Source organism: Lagopus leucura, unplaced genomic scaffold, assembly GCF_019238085.1.
Source record: "Lagopus leucura isolate 7727_CA_CO unplaced genomic scaffold, USGS_WTPT01 Super-Scaffold_100057, whole genome shotgun sequence".
Taxonomy (NCBI): Eukaryota; Metazoa; Chordata; class Aves; order Galliformes; family Phasianidae; genus Lagopus; species Lagopus leucura.
In genome coordinates, this window is record NW_024962303.1 from 769,335 (window position 1) to 787,313 (window position 17,979).

Genomic DNA, 17,979 nt, shown 5'->3' on the forward strand with positions numbered 1-17,979 from the left:
ACTCCGAGCAGCATTACTGCAATGCACATATGGGCTGGAGATGTGCTCAGCCAGCACGGAGTCACACTGGGTGCAAGAGAATTTAATCAGGAGAAAGAGCAGCACATAAACACAGTGCCTACACAAGCAAAGGGCTGCGGAAAGAAAAAAGAAGACAGGTTGCAGACAGGCTGGCAGGATTTGAAAGAGCTTTTGTATGAGCTGACAGTCTGCTCAGATGAACACAGATAACACATCAACGCTTGGACTTTTAAAGAGCTGCTGCTTGGGGAACAGCAAGAAGCAGAGCAGCAGTGCAAGAGGGCCCTGAAAATGAAAATGCTGCATGAGAAGTGGCAGTGCTCCCAGCTGCAGTGCTTGGCAGGACATGGAGCCGGGGTCGTGGGTCCAAAGGATGCTGCGAACTCCCAGCAGCATCCAGGGCTCAGTCCATGCACTGCTGCCATACAAACACTGTCCCTAATGCTGTCTGTCTCTCAGCCACGCAAGGATTGTATGAAAGGAACAACATGGGAGCTCCCCTCTCGCCCTGCAGCCCACGTTAGGCTTGCTGCCATCTTGCACCTTCCCAGACGTGGGAGATTGATGCAAAAATTAAAAAGCTCCTCTCTACAGACAGCTCTTTGCTGTTGGTTTTCACCCAGAAAGAAAGAAAAAAAAAAGAGATACTCAGGAATATGACTATTATAGAGCTAGCAAATTGCCACGGAGGTGGAGCAGCCACTGAGTTTTATCAGTGCCACAACTCTCATCCTAACCACCCACAAGTCGTTGCCACAAACGTCACCTTTCCCTCCTTGTAGAGCATCAGGCATAAACTCACTGCCAAACCCACCCCTGCAGCAACACAGCAGGCTTTGAACACACACTGCCAGGTCACAGCCACGGAACCACAGAGTCCTTCAGGATGCAGAAGCCATCTCTCAAGCCCACAGTGTCCATCACTGCATCCCTCAGTGCCACATTCCTGCAGCTCTGCAGCACTGCTGGGTGGCCCCGCCGCTCCCTGGGCAGCTGGTGCTGATGCTGATCAGTGTTTGCAGCAGGAATTGCTCCTACCACCCAACGTGGCTGTGTTTCCCCACGGCTGCAAATTCTCCTCCAAAAGCAAACCCTCTGTGCAACAAAACCCCTCGGAGGACTCCAGGACAGAGCCATGCTCACACACTTCAATTTTTACCTGAATTTGGACTAGCAAAAGGACTGCCAGACAGCCCCAAAGGAGCACACACCATCCTGTGGTCCCACAGCAGTGCAGGGACAGCTCATGGCCTCATCCCATACAAACAAGTCAGCTCTAACCACACTAATCACAGCCATAAAACAACAGAACGACAACTCAAAACAACAGAAGAGAATCCCAACATGACCAAGAGTCCATTTTCCCACATCGTAATTTTTTGCCCACCATGTAAATCAGGGCAGAGACGGGTTGGTTGGATGACTCCATTTGCAGATTAACAAGTGGAAGACTCTGGGTCTAAAACCAGCTCTGCCACGTGTTTTTTTCATTACATCCCTCAATCTGAGCGGAGAGCTCTCCGTAAATTTAATTTGAGCTAATCACTTTCTTGCCAAAGGAGAAAAGCGAACCAAAGGCTTATATTCTAACGCTATTGCTCGCATGGCCTGTAAATTTAATTTCTATCTGTGCTTTTGTTTAAACATTTTACAGCGTTAATTACAACAAGCGATGCAAATTAGTTTTCCAGCGTAATAAAAAACCTGTTGTGACGGGCAATGAGAGGCTGAGCCATAAACTCTTCGGGGCGCTGCAGCAGCTCTGACTCACAGGTTCAGCTCAGAATCCTCACCCCCAAGGCAGAGCTCACAATTCCATCGCAGCGCTCTGACGCACAGCGCCGCATTCTTTCCGAAGGAAGATCCTGCAGCAAAGCGAGGTTGAAGTGGCAGAACTGAGAGCTGAGGACCAAAACGTCTGAGCACTGCTGGGTTCCAGCCGAGCTGTTAGGACAGCTACCTGTGAGCACCGAAACGCTGAGCTCGGTGCAAATAAGCAATCTCTGTGTCCCAGTGATGGACATCCTCCAAGCTGCACAGCCCCCATCTCCCCCTCCATGGGACAAGCTCAGCACTCGGTGGCCGTGTGGCTGCATGCTGCATCCCACCCTGACTGCTCACCAGGCTCTGGCCTCTACATGGGATTTGCAGGACGTCTGCTCCATCCTCCCCTGTGATCCAAAGGCAAGAGGAAGCTCAGCTGCCAACACGCTTACATGCCTGACATCCCATTGACACTGAAGGCTCATGGCTTCCAGCAAGGCACCAGTGACAAATGGGGGTAGAGCTTCCCCAAACCCAATGCAATCCTCCGATCCCACGGAGCTCCTGCATTGAGGGTGCCCATCCACATCACATCAGGACCCAAAACCAAAAGAGAAGCTGAATTTGTAGCTAACAACAAAGAGTCCTGACCAGATTCTTCGGGTATATAAAGGAATGACAAAGTGCAAGAAAGAGGAACGAGCCAACTTGGAGGAAAGACCTGAAGGGAAACCAACGTTCCAAAGTGAAGTGGCACAGAAAAGAGCAGAGTTTGGCTCTGTGCAGTTGCAGGGGCACTGTGAAGGGCTGAAGAAGGCTGGACACAAACCAAGAGATGCCTCCATCTCGTGGTTCTGGAAACATAAGTCTCATTTATTCTTCCTGGAAAAGTGATGGGAGAGAGATCTGGCAGGTTTGCACTATTAGAAGAGAATGGCACAACACAGTCGAGAAGGAATTTTCCATTCAAAATTAATTTGTTTTCATTAACACCCAATTCCGTTGCTCACCATTAGAAGAAAAGCTCTTTTGTTAAAACTTGTAGGGGCAGAAAAGGCCAATGAGGGGCTGAAAATACTCCTCCCAGTAACAGTGGATTCGCTACATGAGATTTCCCACAGAAATAAGTAATATCAGGCTTCGTGTTCCTGGTATTTCCAAGGTTAGAAAGTAGGAAAGACACTTGGAAGCAGTTTGGTCTCTTTCCTCCACAAATATAGCCATGTTCTTTTGGCTTCGTGGCCCCATGCATTTCATCTCCAGCTCTACATCCTGACCAAAGTGGTGAAGGCCAACTCTGGAGGGTTGGGCAGGAGGGTCTGAGAAACAAACAGAAGCTCAGCACAGGAATTCCAGACACCTCGGGGAAAGCTGCAGCCAGGCAGGGACATGTGTCCCCACCAAAAGGTTCCTTATGTAACTGGGGACAGCAACCAGAATGAAAAACGATGAGCATCACCCGCTGTGGTGCAGGAGCAAGGAATGAAGCAGAACGAAACCACCTTGGAAATGAACAGAAGGAAGATTCTGTGATTCCCTACAAGGAACGCTCCAAAAAGTGAAGTAAAGCAGAAAAGCTGGGATAGGATAAAGGATAAAGGAAAGAGAAAACGTCACTGATCAGGATGAGCCATTCTGCGCTGCAATCTATCTTCAGATTTGATGGAAAAACTCTGGGAAATCCAGAATTAATTCCAAATATTTGCTCCTGATAAAGACATTTCAGCAAGCAGAGCATTCAGAGGGTAAGACTGTGCAGGACTGAAGAACAGGGCACTGTAATGCTGCAGAGAGCCCCACGCACGGCACGGCCACCAGCTCGGCCACCTCCAGGCACCATGAGGTTCACTGCTCTTATGGGAGAAACCAGCAAATGCTACAGACAGAGCTGCCACCGGTCACTCTGTGCCCATCTCAGTCATGGCAACGCAGCAGGACCCCGATGGCTCTGCAGAGGGACGAGGTGCTGCTCCCCACAGCCATCCCACGACGCTTCGCCATCAGGACAGGATGCAGAAGGGGAGAGCTCTCCCCCCAGGAGTGCTGCTGAGCAAAGACAGCGACATATATGAAATATTTCCTGGAGCCACCGTGGGGACACAAAGCTTTGCTGGAGAATGTTTCCACATCACCCACAGCTACACACATCAGCACAGCCTGGGTCAGGCTGGAGCCCAATGCAAGCAGGCATGGGGCTGAGCGCAGCGTGGGGAGGGGGCCTGGCCCACCCCCACCTGCCCTGCACGGCCCGAGCTGCTCTTTGTTAGCTTTTATTACTTATTTCTTTACTATGCTTAAAGTCGTATGCTGTTCCAAAGTTGCCCCGTTTCATGTCATTGTTTGTTGCTGTGTTTGAAAGTTGGCACATATTTGTTCAATTAAAGATTTATTTGCGCTATTTGTTGAATAAAGATTATTCTTGCTAAAAGCTAAATAAAGTTTCATAAAAACTCACACATCCCCATAAACAAAATACAATGTCCCTTCCAAAAAATGGTTGCACAAAACATTTCAAAATCACTCCGTTCATTATACAATAAATCCACACACAAAATAACAAGCCCTTGCCAGAATACATCATAAAACCTCATTACAACACTTTCAGACTCAGGCTTCAAAGCGGGGACACAAAAGCCTCCCTGAACCCCTGGCCTCGGCAGCTGCCAACTTAACAGCTCTGCAGGGCATCCCGAGAGCCCCCGCACCCATGGGTGAGGGCTGGGGGACAGATGGGCACCGTGGGACCCCCACCTCCGCCCCGGGCACCGCGCAGCTGCACCACGGGGATGCTCTCCCAGGGACAGAGCATCAAATGAAAGCACTCCCAAACCACGGCAACAACAGAAGGCGAGCAGCGCTTCCAAAAGCATCATGAGGAGTCAGCACAATTGCCACGCGGGCCCCGAAAGCACAGCTCCAGTCCTCATTAAAGCAGCAGCCGCCAGATTGCAGCGGCCGCGATGCGCGCGGGGAGCAGCGCGTGGATGGTCAGGTTGATGGCTGGGTTTTGGTAAACCATTAAGGAAAAAAAAAAAAAAGGAAAAAGAGTATTTTAAACGGTGTGATGGGTTTGAGGGCAAAAAGCTGGGCTGTGATGCAGCGAGGGAAGCCCAGCCGTGCAGAAGTACTGTCTGTGCCCTTCCGGACCCATTGGCATCCTGCGGTGCCTCCCGCAGAGCAAAGCGAGGCACCCACCTGGGGCAGCACGCAGCCCCGCACAGGGCATCCCTACCCACTGCATGGGCAGCAACGGGGGTATTTCCCACCCTGATGCCCCAAGCGCCCCGTTGCACCCACACTAAGCACTGTTCAACCCAAAGCTGGATGGTGAGGAGGGGTTTTCCTGATTTAGTGCCATAAGGGCACAGCGCTTCCGCAAAAGGCGAGCACCGTGCAGGAGCCGTACAGATGCACTTCCCTGTGCGCCTCTGAGCAACAGCTGTCCACATGCATTCCAGAACCTGCTCCAGAGGAGCAGAGGGAAGCCTTCAGCAACCAGCAGGCTGGGATGGAAGGTGGGCTGGAGCATGGCAGCCAAGGGCAGCGCTGCTGCGTGCCACAGCTGAGCAGGGGAAATGCAACACCACCAGGAAAACCCTGCTGGGAAGCATGGGGCTGTGGGATGGCTTTCCAAGAAATGGGGAAGCTGATGTTTGGGCCGTGCTGCCCAAACATCAAAGCGGAATCTAAAGAAAAAGCCAAGCCCAGGATGCAGGGATGCCCTTTTGCAAACGCAGGCGCACGCACCCCACACCACCAGCACGAGTCCCTGTGCTGACCAAGGGCTGCTCCCAGGGGACAAACACGGCCAGGTGACAGAGAACAGAGCCCGCTCACTCACATCAGGGAGCAGAGATTTGCCCTCCAGATTTGCCATTTCATGCACTGAGCACAGCAAGTGGGATGAACTCATCGTGGTTTCCCAACCCCAGCTCTGCGAGCTACTGGCAATGCAAATTATAAGTGGTTATGCAAATAAAACCGGACCCAGGCAAGAGAAACACGCCGGCTCCCATCTGCATCCCAGCACGGATCTCAATGAACTTTAAAATGCTTATTGTCACCACAATGGGCAATATTATAGTCGAGTTTGGATCTGTTCCTTCAGAGCATTAGCTCCCATTTGTAGATATTTTTAGATTTTCCTATCCCACTCCTCATTATGAAACGCTGAGCTGCAGATTGATTTATTTCTTAAAAGCAAGTTGCTGTTTTCCCAATAACAGATTTAACAAATTTGTTCCACCTGTTCAGTTATGCTTCCAATGTCTTTTTTGTGGTTTCATTGAAGTTTTTTTTTAATCCAAACCTCAAAGCCTCCAAACTCAGCATTAAAAGACGAGCTCAGCATCACCACCACCACTCGCAACTCAAACGCTGCTCCAAATTACTGCAAGCTTTCATTTGTAAGTCGACACAGACAGCGAGATTATGAAGCTGAATGGCTGCAGGCACCAACACGTGCCCTGCTCAGGACGTTCTCCTACTGTAATGCCCACCTCTGCTGCACTGCTCCACATCACCCCGCCTAACCCCAGCACTGCCAGCAGCGGATTTCAATGCATTCAGTCCTCCATGTGATAACCAGACCCAACTGGATGCTCATTAACTGTCACGTTTGATAAACAACCCCCCCCACCCTCCAAATAATTAATGCTAATTAAGAATTCTAACGTGGAGTATCCTCTGCTTTCAGATATTGCCGCAGGGAAGAGCTTCAGGTAGGCACAAAGCAACCACAAGTGGCACAAAATTAGAAGGGGATTTGAACCCTCAATTGCTCAACACAGGACCCGCTCTGGCAGCAGATGGGCAGCAGCACATTTCCTGTGCCAGCTGCGTGGCTCCGTCCTGCAGAACACCTCCAGAACCAGCACAGAGGGAAGATGCTCAGCATCATCGGAGCAGCTTTAATTGCCATCAGCAGCTCTGCTTGGAGGGACGAGCACCACGCAAGTGCAGATCCCACCTACAGGGCTGTGCTTCCAGGAGTCATCAGCCCAGGCAGAAGCCAGAGGTGGTGTGGACCAGCCCAGCAGTGCATGGGATCTGTGCAGGGCACAGCAGACACCAGGCTTGGGTGTGAGTCAATGCACCCTGAGTTTACACCTCAGATTCCTCCCCAGGTGCCCACAGGATGCATCTCTGCTCCCAAATCACCACAACGGCGTTGGCTGGTTTGATTCTAAGTTGCTGGTTTGGGCCAATTCAGTCACTAGAGCACTAAAAACAGAGTTCTGTCATTTGATAAGAGCATAGCAGTTCATCAAGCAGTTATGGAATAGCCCATCCACACGTAGCACTAATTCAAAAAGGACCACGTAAAAATGACCACAGAAATTCAAGTTTAGATCATAGAAGGAGGAGGGAGGAAGAAAAAAAAAAAAAAATCAATATCCCTGCATAGTTTAAGCACTAACAGAATCATTCATAAGACTTCGGAAGTCATTTGGCAGCAAGTATTCTGCTCTTGTTCCTTCTTAGCATGGAACTGGGAAACAGCAAATAATCACTGAAGGACCCTCACAGCACGCAGCACACACAGCAACGGGCCTCCAAGCAGCCAGCAGGAAGACTGAAAGCAATCAGCTCTAGGCATCTGACTTTTACCTACTGTAACACCTGAGGCTCTGAATGAGTGCAGCAATGCTCCAGAGACAAACCCAGGAGCACTGTGCTCCCCCAACACCAACCACTGCTCCCACTAAGCCCATGCAGGGGCTGTGAATGCAGCTGGATGCTGAGCATCGTTGCACCGGGGCCTGGGAGAATCCAGGCAGTGCAAGAGGGACAGCGTAGAGGAGATGCTGCAGACACACAACGCGCACTTGCTTTCATCCCACGGTGAAAGGAGGAGATGCTCGTCCTGCTGTCGGTGCTGGCTGACAGCCACGCAGCTCTGGCTGTCCTCAGGAGGATGCTGGAAGGTGCACTGCTGCCTGATGTGCCATGTTGAGCTCCTCACCCAGCTGTGCTGGCCTCCTGCAGAGGCAGCAGTCTGCATTAACTGCATGAACAGCCATCTCTCCCTTTGCACAGACAACAGCCCTGCAGAGCACAAGTCCTTGTGCAGCTGAACTGCTCTCTGCCCAAGCCAACCAGCTGCCTGTTATCTCTGAGGCAGTACGATGTATGTAGAACTACCAGTGAGCGCCACTACAGAGCATCCATCCATCCTGCAGCTCACCTCTGGAAGGCCTCAGGTAGGCAGGGATCTCCAGCAAGAGATGCCCTCACCTCCACTGCCAACCCTTAAATGAGGGCTGGGCAGGGGTGGATCCTGGCTCCATCCCTTCCATCACTCAGTGCATTGCATGCACCTGAGCTCCCCTGGTCTGGCCCTGCCTTCCCCCCAGGTGCTCCATCACTGCTTCAAGCCATGACTGAGCATTTCTGCTACATCCCTGCATTCTTCTCACTGGGCCTTCCCTAAAGTACAGCAATAACTCGGTCTGGGGAATGCAGTGCATACTTCTTGTGAAGATGTCACATCCAAACACTGAATGCTAACAGCACCATTTGTGCCCCAGCTAGAAGAAAGGCATGTATGCAAGGTAACATCCCCCACTGCAAAGCACTTGTGCCTATAATCACAACTGGAGAACCACGCTTCTTAGGCTCCTCTCTGTACAAAAATCCTCCAAGTCCATCCTTAGAAACACGTGCTGCTGCACATGACAGTGCTACCCAGCATCCCAGGTGTACTTTGGACCAACTTCAATGCCAGCAGATCTCTCTATCACAAAAGATAATACTGAAAAGGGGAAGAGCTGGATCAGAATTAGTGCTGCTGCTTCACAGACTGAAAGATTAACGCTGACTTTGCATGGGATGGTGCCCCCATTTCTCACAAAGGCAGTTTTGCTTCATTCCGCAAGCAAGCTTTGCTTTTTTTTCCTTCCATATGAACCATCTAAGCACACTTGGCCTCATTTTAATTAACGACTAAGTGCCAAGGAGTCAAACAAAGAGCAAAGTAATTTGTTATCTCCAGGCATCTGCTCACAAAATCTGCAATGTTTTCTGCTGCTGTTGTTCTTGGGATTTGGGGTTTTGGAGAAAGCACAGCTAATGATAACAAGATTGCTAGGTAAGTATGTCAACCTCTCCCTTCAGTCGTAGCCCTGGGGCGTCATTTCTGTTCACAGCATAAAAATCTGTGCTATTTGCCAGATTTGATGGAGCAGAGGGATCCAGCAGGAGATACCCGGCTCTTGTAGCTCTTGTAGGCCAAGAGCAGGAGCGTTTAACCATTGAGCACCCGGCTCGGGAGAGTCAATGGGAGGTGGTGCAGCAACTGGGCTGAGAGCTGAGCGACCACACACCTCCCTGAGCAGCCCCAGCAACCACCACTAACTACCGAACTCAGCACCTCAAGCACTACCCTCTGCTTGCTGAAGGGCAGCCTGGCAGGCGAGGGAGGAAAGAGTTGACAGCTCTTTGCTGCACCGAGCGTAATTCTCCTTGGCAAATTCAGCCTGTTGTGAGAAATGTGCGCCAGACACTTGGATCAGCAGAGCAGAGCCTGCAGGAGCAACGCTTTGTATTTAACACTTGAAGACCTCAACTTCCGAGATCCCATCCCACCGCTCCATACCGGCAAACGCACGAAGGCAGCACATATGGAACTGACTAAGGCTCTTGATGCAGTGCCTATAAATTGTCCAAGCTCCGCAGCCGCACATCAGAGTGCTAACAAGGACTGTGCAGTACACATTTGTTTGAAGTCGGAGCCTGCTTTTATTACAGGCGTGCTGCTTTCGGCTTCAGAGCCGCTCATGGGCTGCTGCTCCCTGCTACGTGACTCTGACAGCGGCTGCAGCATTTGGAGATAGCGTGAGGCTGAGGGAGCACGGCACGGCACCCTGCTACGGGCACCTGACGTGGGGGCATCTGGCAGCCTGCTTTGGGGTGCTCAGCAGCCAGCCTCAGCACACAAGGCACCTGATTTTGGAGCACCCTGCACAGGTGTAAGGTGTAGTGTTGGTGCAGATGCTGATGGGTGAAGGATGGGGCAGAGCTGCTCCACACCTTACAAACCTGGCACTCAGATGTGCCCTGAGCTCACCAGGAGCCCACACAGCACTGCCCAGTAGTCGGTGTTTCCCACTGCCTGGCTGCCCCGCCAGACCTAAAGCCAAGTGTGGATGAGCAGGATTGGTGCTGAGTCCCCAAGGCCTTCACTGCCCAACTGCCAAAGGCTGCACAGGGCATCATCTCTGCTTTCAACACCTCCTAAATGCACTTGCTGCATTGTCAATATACCTTAAGCAAGCTGTAATCAAACTGTCAGAAGGCCAGTAACTCTGGCAGCATCATGCAAAGCCTCTTGGCTATCAGCATGGATAGTTTGGTTCAGATTTTTATATTGGTTTGGGGAATTATTATTTTTTTATTTTAAATTTTTTGTTTCTGCTTATTCTGCCTTTGCTTCTCCTCCTTCTTTTCAATTGAGATATCACAGCAGTCACTACAACATGATGCAATCTGTCTGCAAGAACGGGCTCAGACTTCAGCAGCACCCATCACAATGACAGACTGCTGCAACACTGCAGTGCTTCCCTGCACACCCATGCTGACTCCTAGCAGCTCTGGTAGCACCCAGGGGCCCAGAAATGCAGCGTGTGCCCCAACCAGCTCCTGCCCCACTGCACCCTTCCTTCCAGCTGCAGGTGAGTACAGCTGTCACCCACTTGCAGCACAGGACAGCACTCCATCACGCCAGGCAGAACTCATTTCTGTGGCTGCTTCCCTGCAGTTCCTGCATTCAGATGCTGCCTTTGATAATACAGCACCTGAGAGGTAATTCTGCTTAGCTCTGCATTGCTCCTTTGCACCCAACCAGCTCATCTTTCGTTTTATTAGTGAATACAGTGATTTTCCTTTGTAAAAATTGAGTCAGCACCCAGAGCATAGGAAACAAATGCTACTGAAAGAGCAGAGAAACGGCCCTGTGGCTGCCTATGTGCTCTGCTGTGTCACAAGGAAGTCACCACCAGCCACATGTGCTGCTGCTGGGACTGGTCCCAGTGCAGGGAGTTGTGCACAACTTCCAGCAGGAGCAGAGAGAGCAGAGCCACAGGAGAACAGAACTGCAACCAGTGCAAACTCAGAACAAAACAACGTAGGTTTGTGACCCAAAGATGACCAACCAGCCATGATGGAGTGCAATGCTATAATGAGATAGAAAGTACAGCAATAATAGCAGGGTGGCACAATCCCAGGCTGCAGCTAATGAGAACAAAACAAATGCAGCAGCCATGGACACAGAAACAAAGGAGGAAAAGCTGCTTAACTTTGGAAGGCCTCAGGTAGGCAGGGATCTCCAGCAAGATACCCTTACATCCACTGCCAACCCTTAAATGAGGGCTGGGCAGGGGTGGATCCTGGCTCCATCCCTTCCATCACTCAGTGCATTGCATGCACCTGAGCTCCCCTGGGCTGGCCCTGCCTTCCCCCCAGGTGCTCCATCACTGCTTCAGGCTGTGACTCGGCATTTCTGCTACACGTGGTACTGATAAGGAGGCACAGCACTCACTGACAGATGAGGATGGACACCTTTATGCTCCATCTGTTGTCTGCAGACAAGAAAGGCTCCTCTGCACCTCCACTCCAACCCAACTGCCATGGCAGCAGAGCAGTCTTGATGTCCCCCCATGGCCATTGCTCAGTGGCAGCACTGGATTAATTGAGTTCATTACCACTAAAAAGGCACTAACAGCTGCACTTAGAAACTGTTCTCCTTGTGTGTTACCACCGTGCTGCCTTCACACAGCACACCAATGGCAAACCTGCAATTCACATTCCAATCTCGTTTTTCTGCCTTTGTGGGAAGGAATGAGAGTTAAGGCTTTCCAGACAGAAACAACCCTTCCTAATTCTGGTAACCTCAAGTTCCCAAACCCTCCTCTCCAAGCGGAAGGAGGCAACGGGTCAAACGCACTGACAGCCAGAATGCTAAAACAGCAGTCAAAAACATATATTTATAAACATGAACTGCGTATTCATCTCAGCGTCACAGCGAGCCAGAGCAGCATTAGCTCAAGGAATCGGCTGTAAAGGGTTTACCCTGTTCTCCCATCCCACGGGAAACTGAGGAAACCCCAAGGCTGATGTGTGAGGTGGAAGTAAACTGCTCCACTACGGCTCCCTGGGTCAGAAGCACAGAATACCTGAGCTGGAAGGGACCCACCAGCAGCACCTGTGCTGGGTTAACAATCCTGAGCTCAGCCCTGGCACTTTCAGGGCTTCCTTTGTGCGATCCCCAGCACCGTACCCCAAAACCAAGGGCTGAGCAGGCAGGGATGCCCCCCTGGGCCTTTCCCTGATCTCTGGAGGTGTGTTTGACTCTGAGCCACGGCTTAAGCAACAACCCTACTGTCTCCATCCCTTGTTATGTGCCTCCGGAGAGATTCAAGGCGCAGAGGTGAATGAATGGCAAAGCTGGGATGAATGGGCACCAAACAAAGGCTGCAGCAGGGATGGATGGGGACCAGCACCCATTGCCTGGGGCACGTTTGGCATTTAATGCTGCTTGATGATGGGCTGAGGCTTTGGGAGCTACTGGCACAGTACATCTGTTGGGAATTGGTAAGAGCAGCAGAAAGAAGTTGCAAGCTGACATTTGCTATCACTTCTGTGGCTTGGTCTATCATCATCTTTGCCTGAACTTAACCCAAATCAAGGCCACGTCTCCTGCACCCTTTCCACACCACAGAGCACCTGGTACCGGCCACTGCAAAGCACCAAAGTGCTGCAAAGCTGCACTGCTGCAGAGCCACACACATCACAGCATGCAGTGCCCACCGCAGCAATTAAAGACAGACATTAAAGCCCTGCAAGGCACCACTGCACCCCACAAAGCCATCAGCACCAGGCAGTGCCTGCAGTACCACACAATGCAACTCCCATGGTGACATCACACTAAGCAATGCCTGTTGGTGCCAGTGCCACTGCAAAGCCATCGACACACCGTGCAATGCACCCTGCTGCAAAGCCATGCACACAATGTCAGCATGCAATGCCATGCAACGCCATTCAGCACACCCTGCTGCAAAGCCACACCATGCAACACGACACTGCTCTGTGCAATGCCCACCGCTGCACAGCTACGCAGCACTGCGCCTTCTGCACACGGGGCTCCTCACACTGAGCTCTTCTGCCCAAGCAAAAGGCGTGGGGGGCACAGAGCATGGCTTTGCATGGAAACCTCTCTGCTACAAAAGACAGGAGGTGCTGCACAGGGCCGCATCCCTTGCAGACCCACACATCGCTTCCAGGTGCTGCTTCGTGCCTCCCCATAGCATGAGCCACTGCTAAGGAAGTGCAGAGCAAGCACAGGAGGAGGAGCTGCAGTCGAGGTGCAGCCTGAGCCAGGGATGCTGGCACTTGCCATTTGGAACGCATTAGAGCACTGGCATTTCATCAATACAATCTTGCATATTTAGTACTTTGCACTTACAACAGAATTTTATTTGGCCTTATGGAAAGAGCTCATTTTAATATGCACACATCTGCAAGTAATTATTTGTTATAGTAGCATTCAGGCCCAACTGGCATCAGCACCATCAGCACACAAAAACAGTTCATTTCCCCAAGAGTTTAACAAGAAAGCACTTACAACTGCAGCATGTAAAGTCTAGGCAGGAGCTTTATTTTCCTAACCTATAAAGACAGTTAACTATTTTAAAATTACATCCAAATCTCGCTGCAATTTGTATTTGTGCACAATGAGCTCTGACAGATCCCAGTGCTGAGATGCACTTAGCACTGACGCGCTGCACAGAGCCCATTTAGTGCTTTGCACTCACACACAGGTCACCTTCTGCAGCCAGAAACCTCCAGAAATGACATCCTCTTAAAGTGTTGAAAGACATTAAAACACCAAGTCATTAACATATAATAAGGCAGGATTGGGAGCTTCGCATGCTCTGAACTTTTCAGGGTTTGGCTTCGAGTCAAGAAAAATATATGGGATTAGTATGAGAGCAAAATTAGGATGGCGTGCAGCTTAATTAGCACTACAAGATACTGCATGCGTATGGAGGAGCAGAGATGATTTATAGTACTGTGCAGTGAGAAAAATCACATTAAGAGATTAAAACCCCATTGGGCTGATGGAGCACTTGGTGCTGTGACCCCCGTGCTCGCTTGCTTTCCATGCCCCCCTGGTGCAAGGGCCAATGGGCAACTCACTCAAAGCAAAGCCCTCCGTGCAACCCACGGGCATGGGGGGAGATTAGGGCACAGGAAAAGCCCTCTAAGCCCTCTCAGATCCCCAGCCCACCCCACCATGCCCATCCCCACATCCCTCAGTGCCACATCCCCACAGTTCCGGGGCACCCTGGTCACAGTGACCCCACTGCTCCCTGTGCAGCCGCGCATCGCCGCTCTTTCTGAGAAGAAACTGAGTTCCTGAGTTCCCACCTGAGATGGAACCAAAGCAGCACCACTGATCCCTACAGATGAACTGGGTTATCCCTGCCCCCTGCAGCCCTCCTCCAATGCTGTGCACTATCTGCTCTTTAAAGAAACGCAGCGCATGGATCGGTGCCGGATTTCACACAGAATATCCCCAGGCTTAGGAGCACAAATGTGTTTCCCATTTGCTATCTCTCTCTGAGCCCTCCAGGCATACTGCACCCAAAGACCAACACAGCCTCAGCAATGCTGAACACCGTACAGCAGAGCCCCAATTTGGATGACAAAGCACAGCATGAAGGATGCACACCATGGAGATGCAGGACACGACCTGTGGCCATGGCTCAGCTCTCTGTGCACCCATCACACTGTGGGGCTGGGGGCTGGGGTGCATCAGAGGAGGAGCTTTTTTGTTTTTGGGGGATGCTTCGGGGGCAGTTTAATGGCTGTTGGGTCGTCAGCTGCAGCCAACCATCAGCTTGAGGAATAAACCCTTCTGTGTACAGGCTCCATACTTTGAGGGCACTCATGGGGCCCTGTGGCTCTGCAAGGAGGGGCCGAATACGCTTGAGCTGTGTGCTGAACTCAACCCTGTGTGCTCCCTGTGCTTATAGCAGCACACACTGCTCACAGGCACCATCCTGGCCTCACACTGCCCACACCTGGTGTGCTGATCTTCAGCCACCAGCAGCAGCACAGCACTGCTCGCCCCAAACCGATGGCGTTAGTGAGAGAAGCAGATTGCAGGGCAGGCAGCGTGCAGAGATGGTGCTGCATCCCCTGACCCCCATCCTCAGCCACTGCAAGGTGCTGGGAGGCACAGCACCCACTCAGGGCTGCACCGAGCACAGGAGCAAACCTAAAACCTCATTTGAGCTCCTAACAAGGAGTGGGCTGGGGCCTGCTGCACGCTAGGAGCAATGCTCACAGCAGGCGTTTCCCACTGTTAAGGCAGCCCTCCCACCTGCTGAGCCCAGCTGAGGATGCTCACATCCATCAGAGGAGCTCCAGCCCCATCACCCTGCAGGGCTGCACCCCCCCCCCCCCCACTGCAGCCATCCTGCAGTCAGAGCATCATTTTGGATGCTCAGCGCCGTGAGGCCACTGCAAAACTCAAGCAGCACAGCAGTAACTGCCTGACTTTCTGTGGGTTAGACACAAACTGCTTCAATCCCCTCTGCCCGCTCTGTGCCACAGTGCCAGCACCCAGGGGAGCACCCACTGCTAAGGGCTGCACTGCCAGGGCTGCATCCGTCCCACACGCTGCTCCCCAGCACCACCAACCGCCCCAACCCAGCCAATTAACGCGGCGTTAACAAACTTTTAACCCAGAGGCCAAACTGCTGACGCAACACCCCGCAGCTTCTGGGACAAAGATGTGAAGCACAATGCCTCAACCTCTGCCATGAAAAATTGCCCTTGTATCCTAAATTAGTTACATATTTGAATACCCTGTAAGATAGGGAAGCAGAGCGCTATCGGGCTGCCAAATCTCGCTCCTGTCATGAGGTCATTGCTGGCACAGAGCCCAGCGCGGCTCCTGCCAAAATCCCAGCGCTGACCATCGCGGCCGCCCTCCTCCTCCATGGGTCAGCGAGGAGAAAATAAAACAAAGGGGTCAGCGAGGGGAAGGGCTTCCCATAGCCTGCGTCACCGCTCCGATACAGCACAGCGACCCGGGGGGGTCCCAGGCTGCAGCCCTGCAGTGTCACCATCGCAGCCCTGAGCCGCGCCGGGTGCTGCGAGCTGATGCCTCGGGACACATCTGTGTGCAGTGAGGCTGCAGGAGCCGCGGGGAGCACATGGAGGAGTTTTACGCCGTCATTAACTCCTCAAGGCAGGCTGTTTGCAAACACCTTGTTTCACTGCGGCCATCCGGAAACGGATGGATTAATGAAACGCTGCAGCATTGAGGGTTGGGTGGTTGGGTTTTGTTTTTTTTTTTTTTTTTTTTCTCCAGTGAAGGCAGTGAGAAAGAGCAGAGAAATGCTCCAAATAAGACGAGCTGCGTGCTGTCAGAGCGCCGTGCGGTGCCAGCAGCTCCCTGCCCATCGTGCCAAGCCTGCTGCTCATGGGAACAGGGAACTTTCTCTCGTAACCAACTGCTGCAGCACGGCCAGAAAGCCCTCACTGGACACACAGCAAACCAAGGACCGACTCGCAGACCCTTCTCCGGAGCACGACGGCTATGCAGAGCGGCGCTCAGGTCTCAGCACAAACTCAGCTTATCTCAGGCTGTAACTTACTCACGCCCCAGCTGTGCCGTGACCCAGCGCTCTGCAGCCCGAGCACATTTCACGTGACAACACGCAGCCGGAGCTCCGGCCATGTGCAGCCACGGGGCAATCCCAAACTCAACCACAACACCGAGCAGCTCTCTCCCTTCGCTCTGACACCGCTGAAACACGCACTGCGGGGAGATGCCCACATTATCCGGCCTCCCCCAGTCCAGTTTCCGCTTACGCTTCGTTATCAGAAGCCACGGAACCCAAACGGCGCCGGGAGCGGCACGCAGAGGCCGAGGCTCCAAACCCACGGGTTTTTCCCAGCCGTTCCCGCGCGGTCCCCCCGCACCGACGGCCCTCGGCACGCGCGGGGCTCCGCCCGCAGCCGCTCCGACTTCGAGGCCCTTCGGTGCCAGCGGCAAAACGGGGCGGAGAGATTCCCTGCGGCCAACTGCGCCGCGGGAAAAGCGAACGCCGCAAGCAGCGCGGGCGCAGCGGACGGGCGCTGAGGGCTCCCCTCGCGTGCGTCGCAGCGGCGCTGTCGCAGCGGTGCTCCCGCAGCACGGATCGCGCAGCTCCGTCCGCAGCGCCGCACGTCGGGCCGCGCCGCCCGCAGCAGGTGTAGCGTAACGCGGCGCGTCCCCGGCCGTCGGGGGGCCCCGCGGACGGCTGAGCGGAGCGGGGACGACCGCCAACGGAGCCCGGGGACGGCGCGAGCTCCAAAGCGGCGCTCCGGCTCCTCCCGCCCGGCCCGCACCCACCTGCTGCCGCCGGTCGCCGCTCTCCGCGGGGCGCTGCGGGCGGACGGCGGGCGGAGCTCCGGGAGCGGCGGCCGCCGCCGTTCCGTCGCGTCTCGGCGGGGCCGCGGGTTGAGGGCCGCGGTCGCGGCGGAGCTCGGAGCGCAGCTCCAGGTAGCAGCCGAGGGTGAGGACGTGCAGAGCCAGAGAGAGGGCGAAGAAGCCGAGGAAGAGGCGCCAGCTCCCGGCGCCGGCACAGGAGCAGCCGCCGCGGGCCGCCTCCCCCCTGCGCTCCGCACCCATGGCCGCGGGACGGAGCGGCGGCGGCTCCGCTACTGCTCCATGCTCGGCCGAGGAGCGACGGGGCGCCGGGGGCAGAGCGGCCGGGGCCGCCCCACCGCCACGCCAGGGGGCGGGGAACGGAGCGGGGCGGGGAATGCGGGCGGGGAATGGGCGGGGGGCGGGGATGGGAGGTATGGGTTGAGAGGGGAGCGGGGAGGGAAGAGGAGATGGGAAATGGGAAAGGGAAAATGGAAATGGGATAGGGAAGGGGAAATGGGGAAGGGAGAAAGGTAGGGGAGGGAAAGGGAAATGGGGAAAGGGAAGCGGAAGTGGAAGGGAAGGGGAAATGGGGAAGGGATAAAGGTAGGGGAAGGGGGAAGTGGTTGGGATAGGGAAGAGAAAGGGGTTGGAAAGGGAAAAGAAGAAAAAAGGTAGGAAAAGAGGAAAGGGAAAATGAAAGGGAGATGGAGGGCAATGGGAAAGGGAAGAGAAATGGGAAGAAGAAAGAGATGGGAAAAAGGAAGGAGATG

At 53.4% G+C, this 17,979-nt stretch overlaps 1 protein-coding gene across 1 annotated transcript in view; it reads right to left on the reverse strand.

The window, feature by feature from the left end:
- The window catches only part of EDA (ectodysplasin A), a 56,521-nt gene extending 39,051 nt beyond the window's left edge, over window positions 1-17,470 (reverse strand). Inside the window, exon 1 of the mRNA XM_042886430.1 lies at window positions 17,192-17,470. Within this exon, the coding sequence (XP_042742364.1) occupies window positions 17,192-17,470 (279 nt within the window). The remainder of the gene's footprint in view (window positions 1-17,191) is intronic.
- Between the last annotated feature and the right edge of the window lie 509 nt (window positions 17,471-17,979).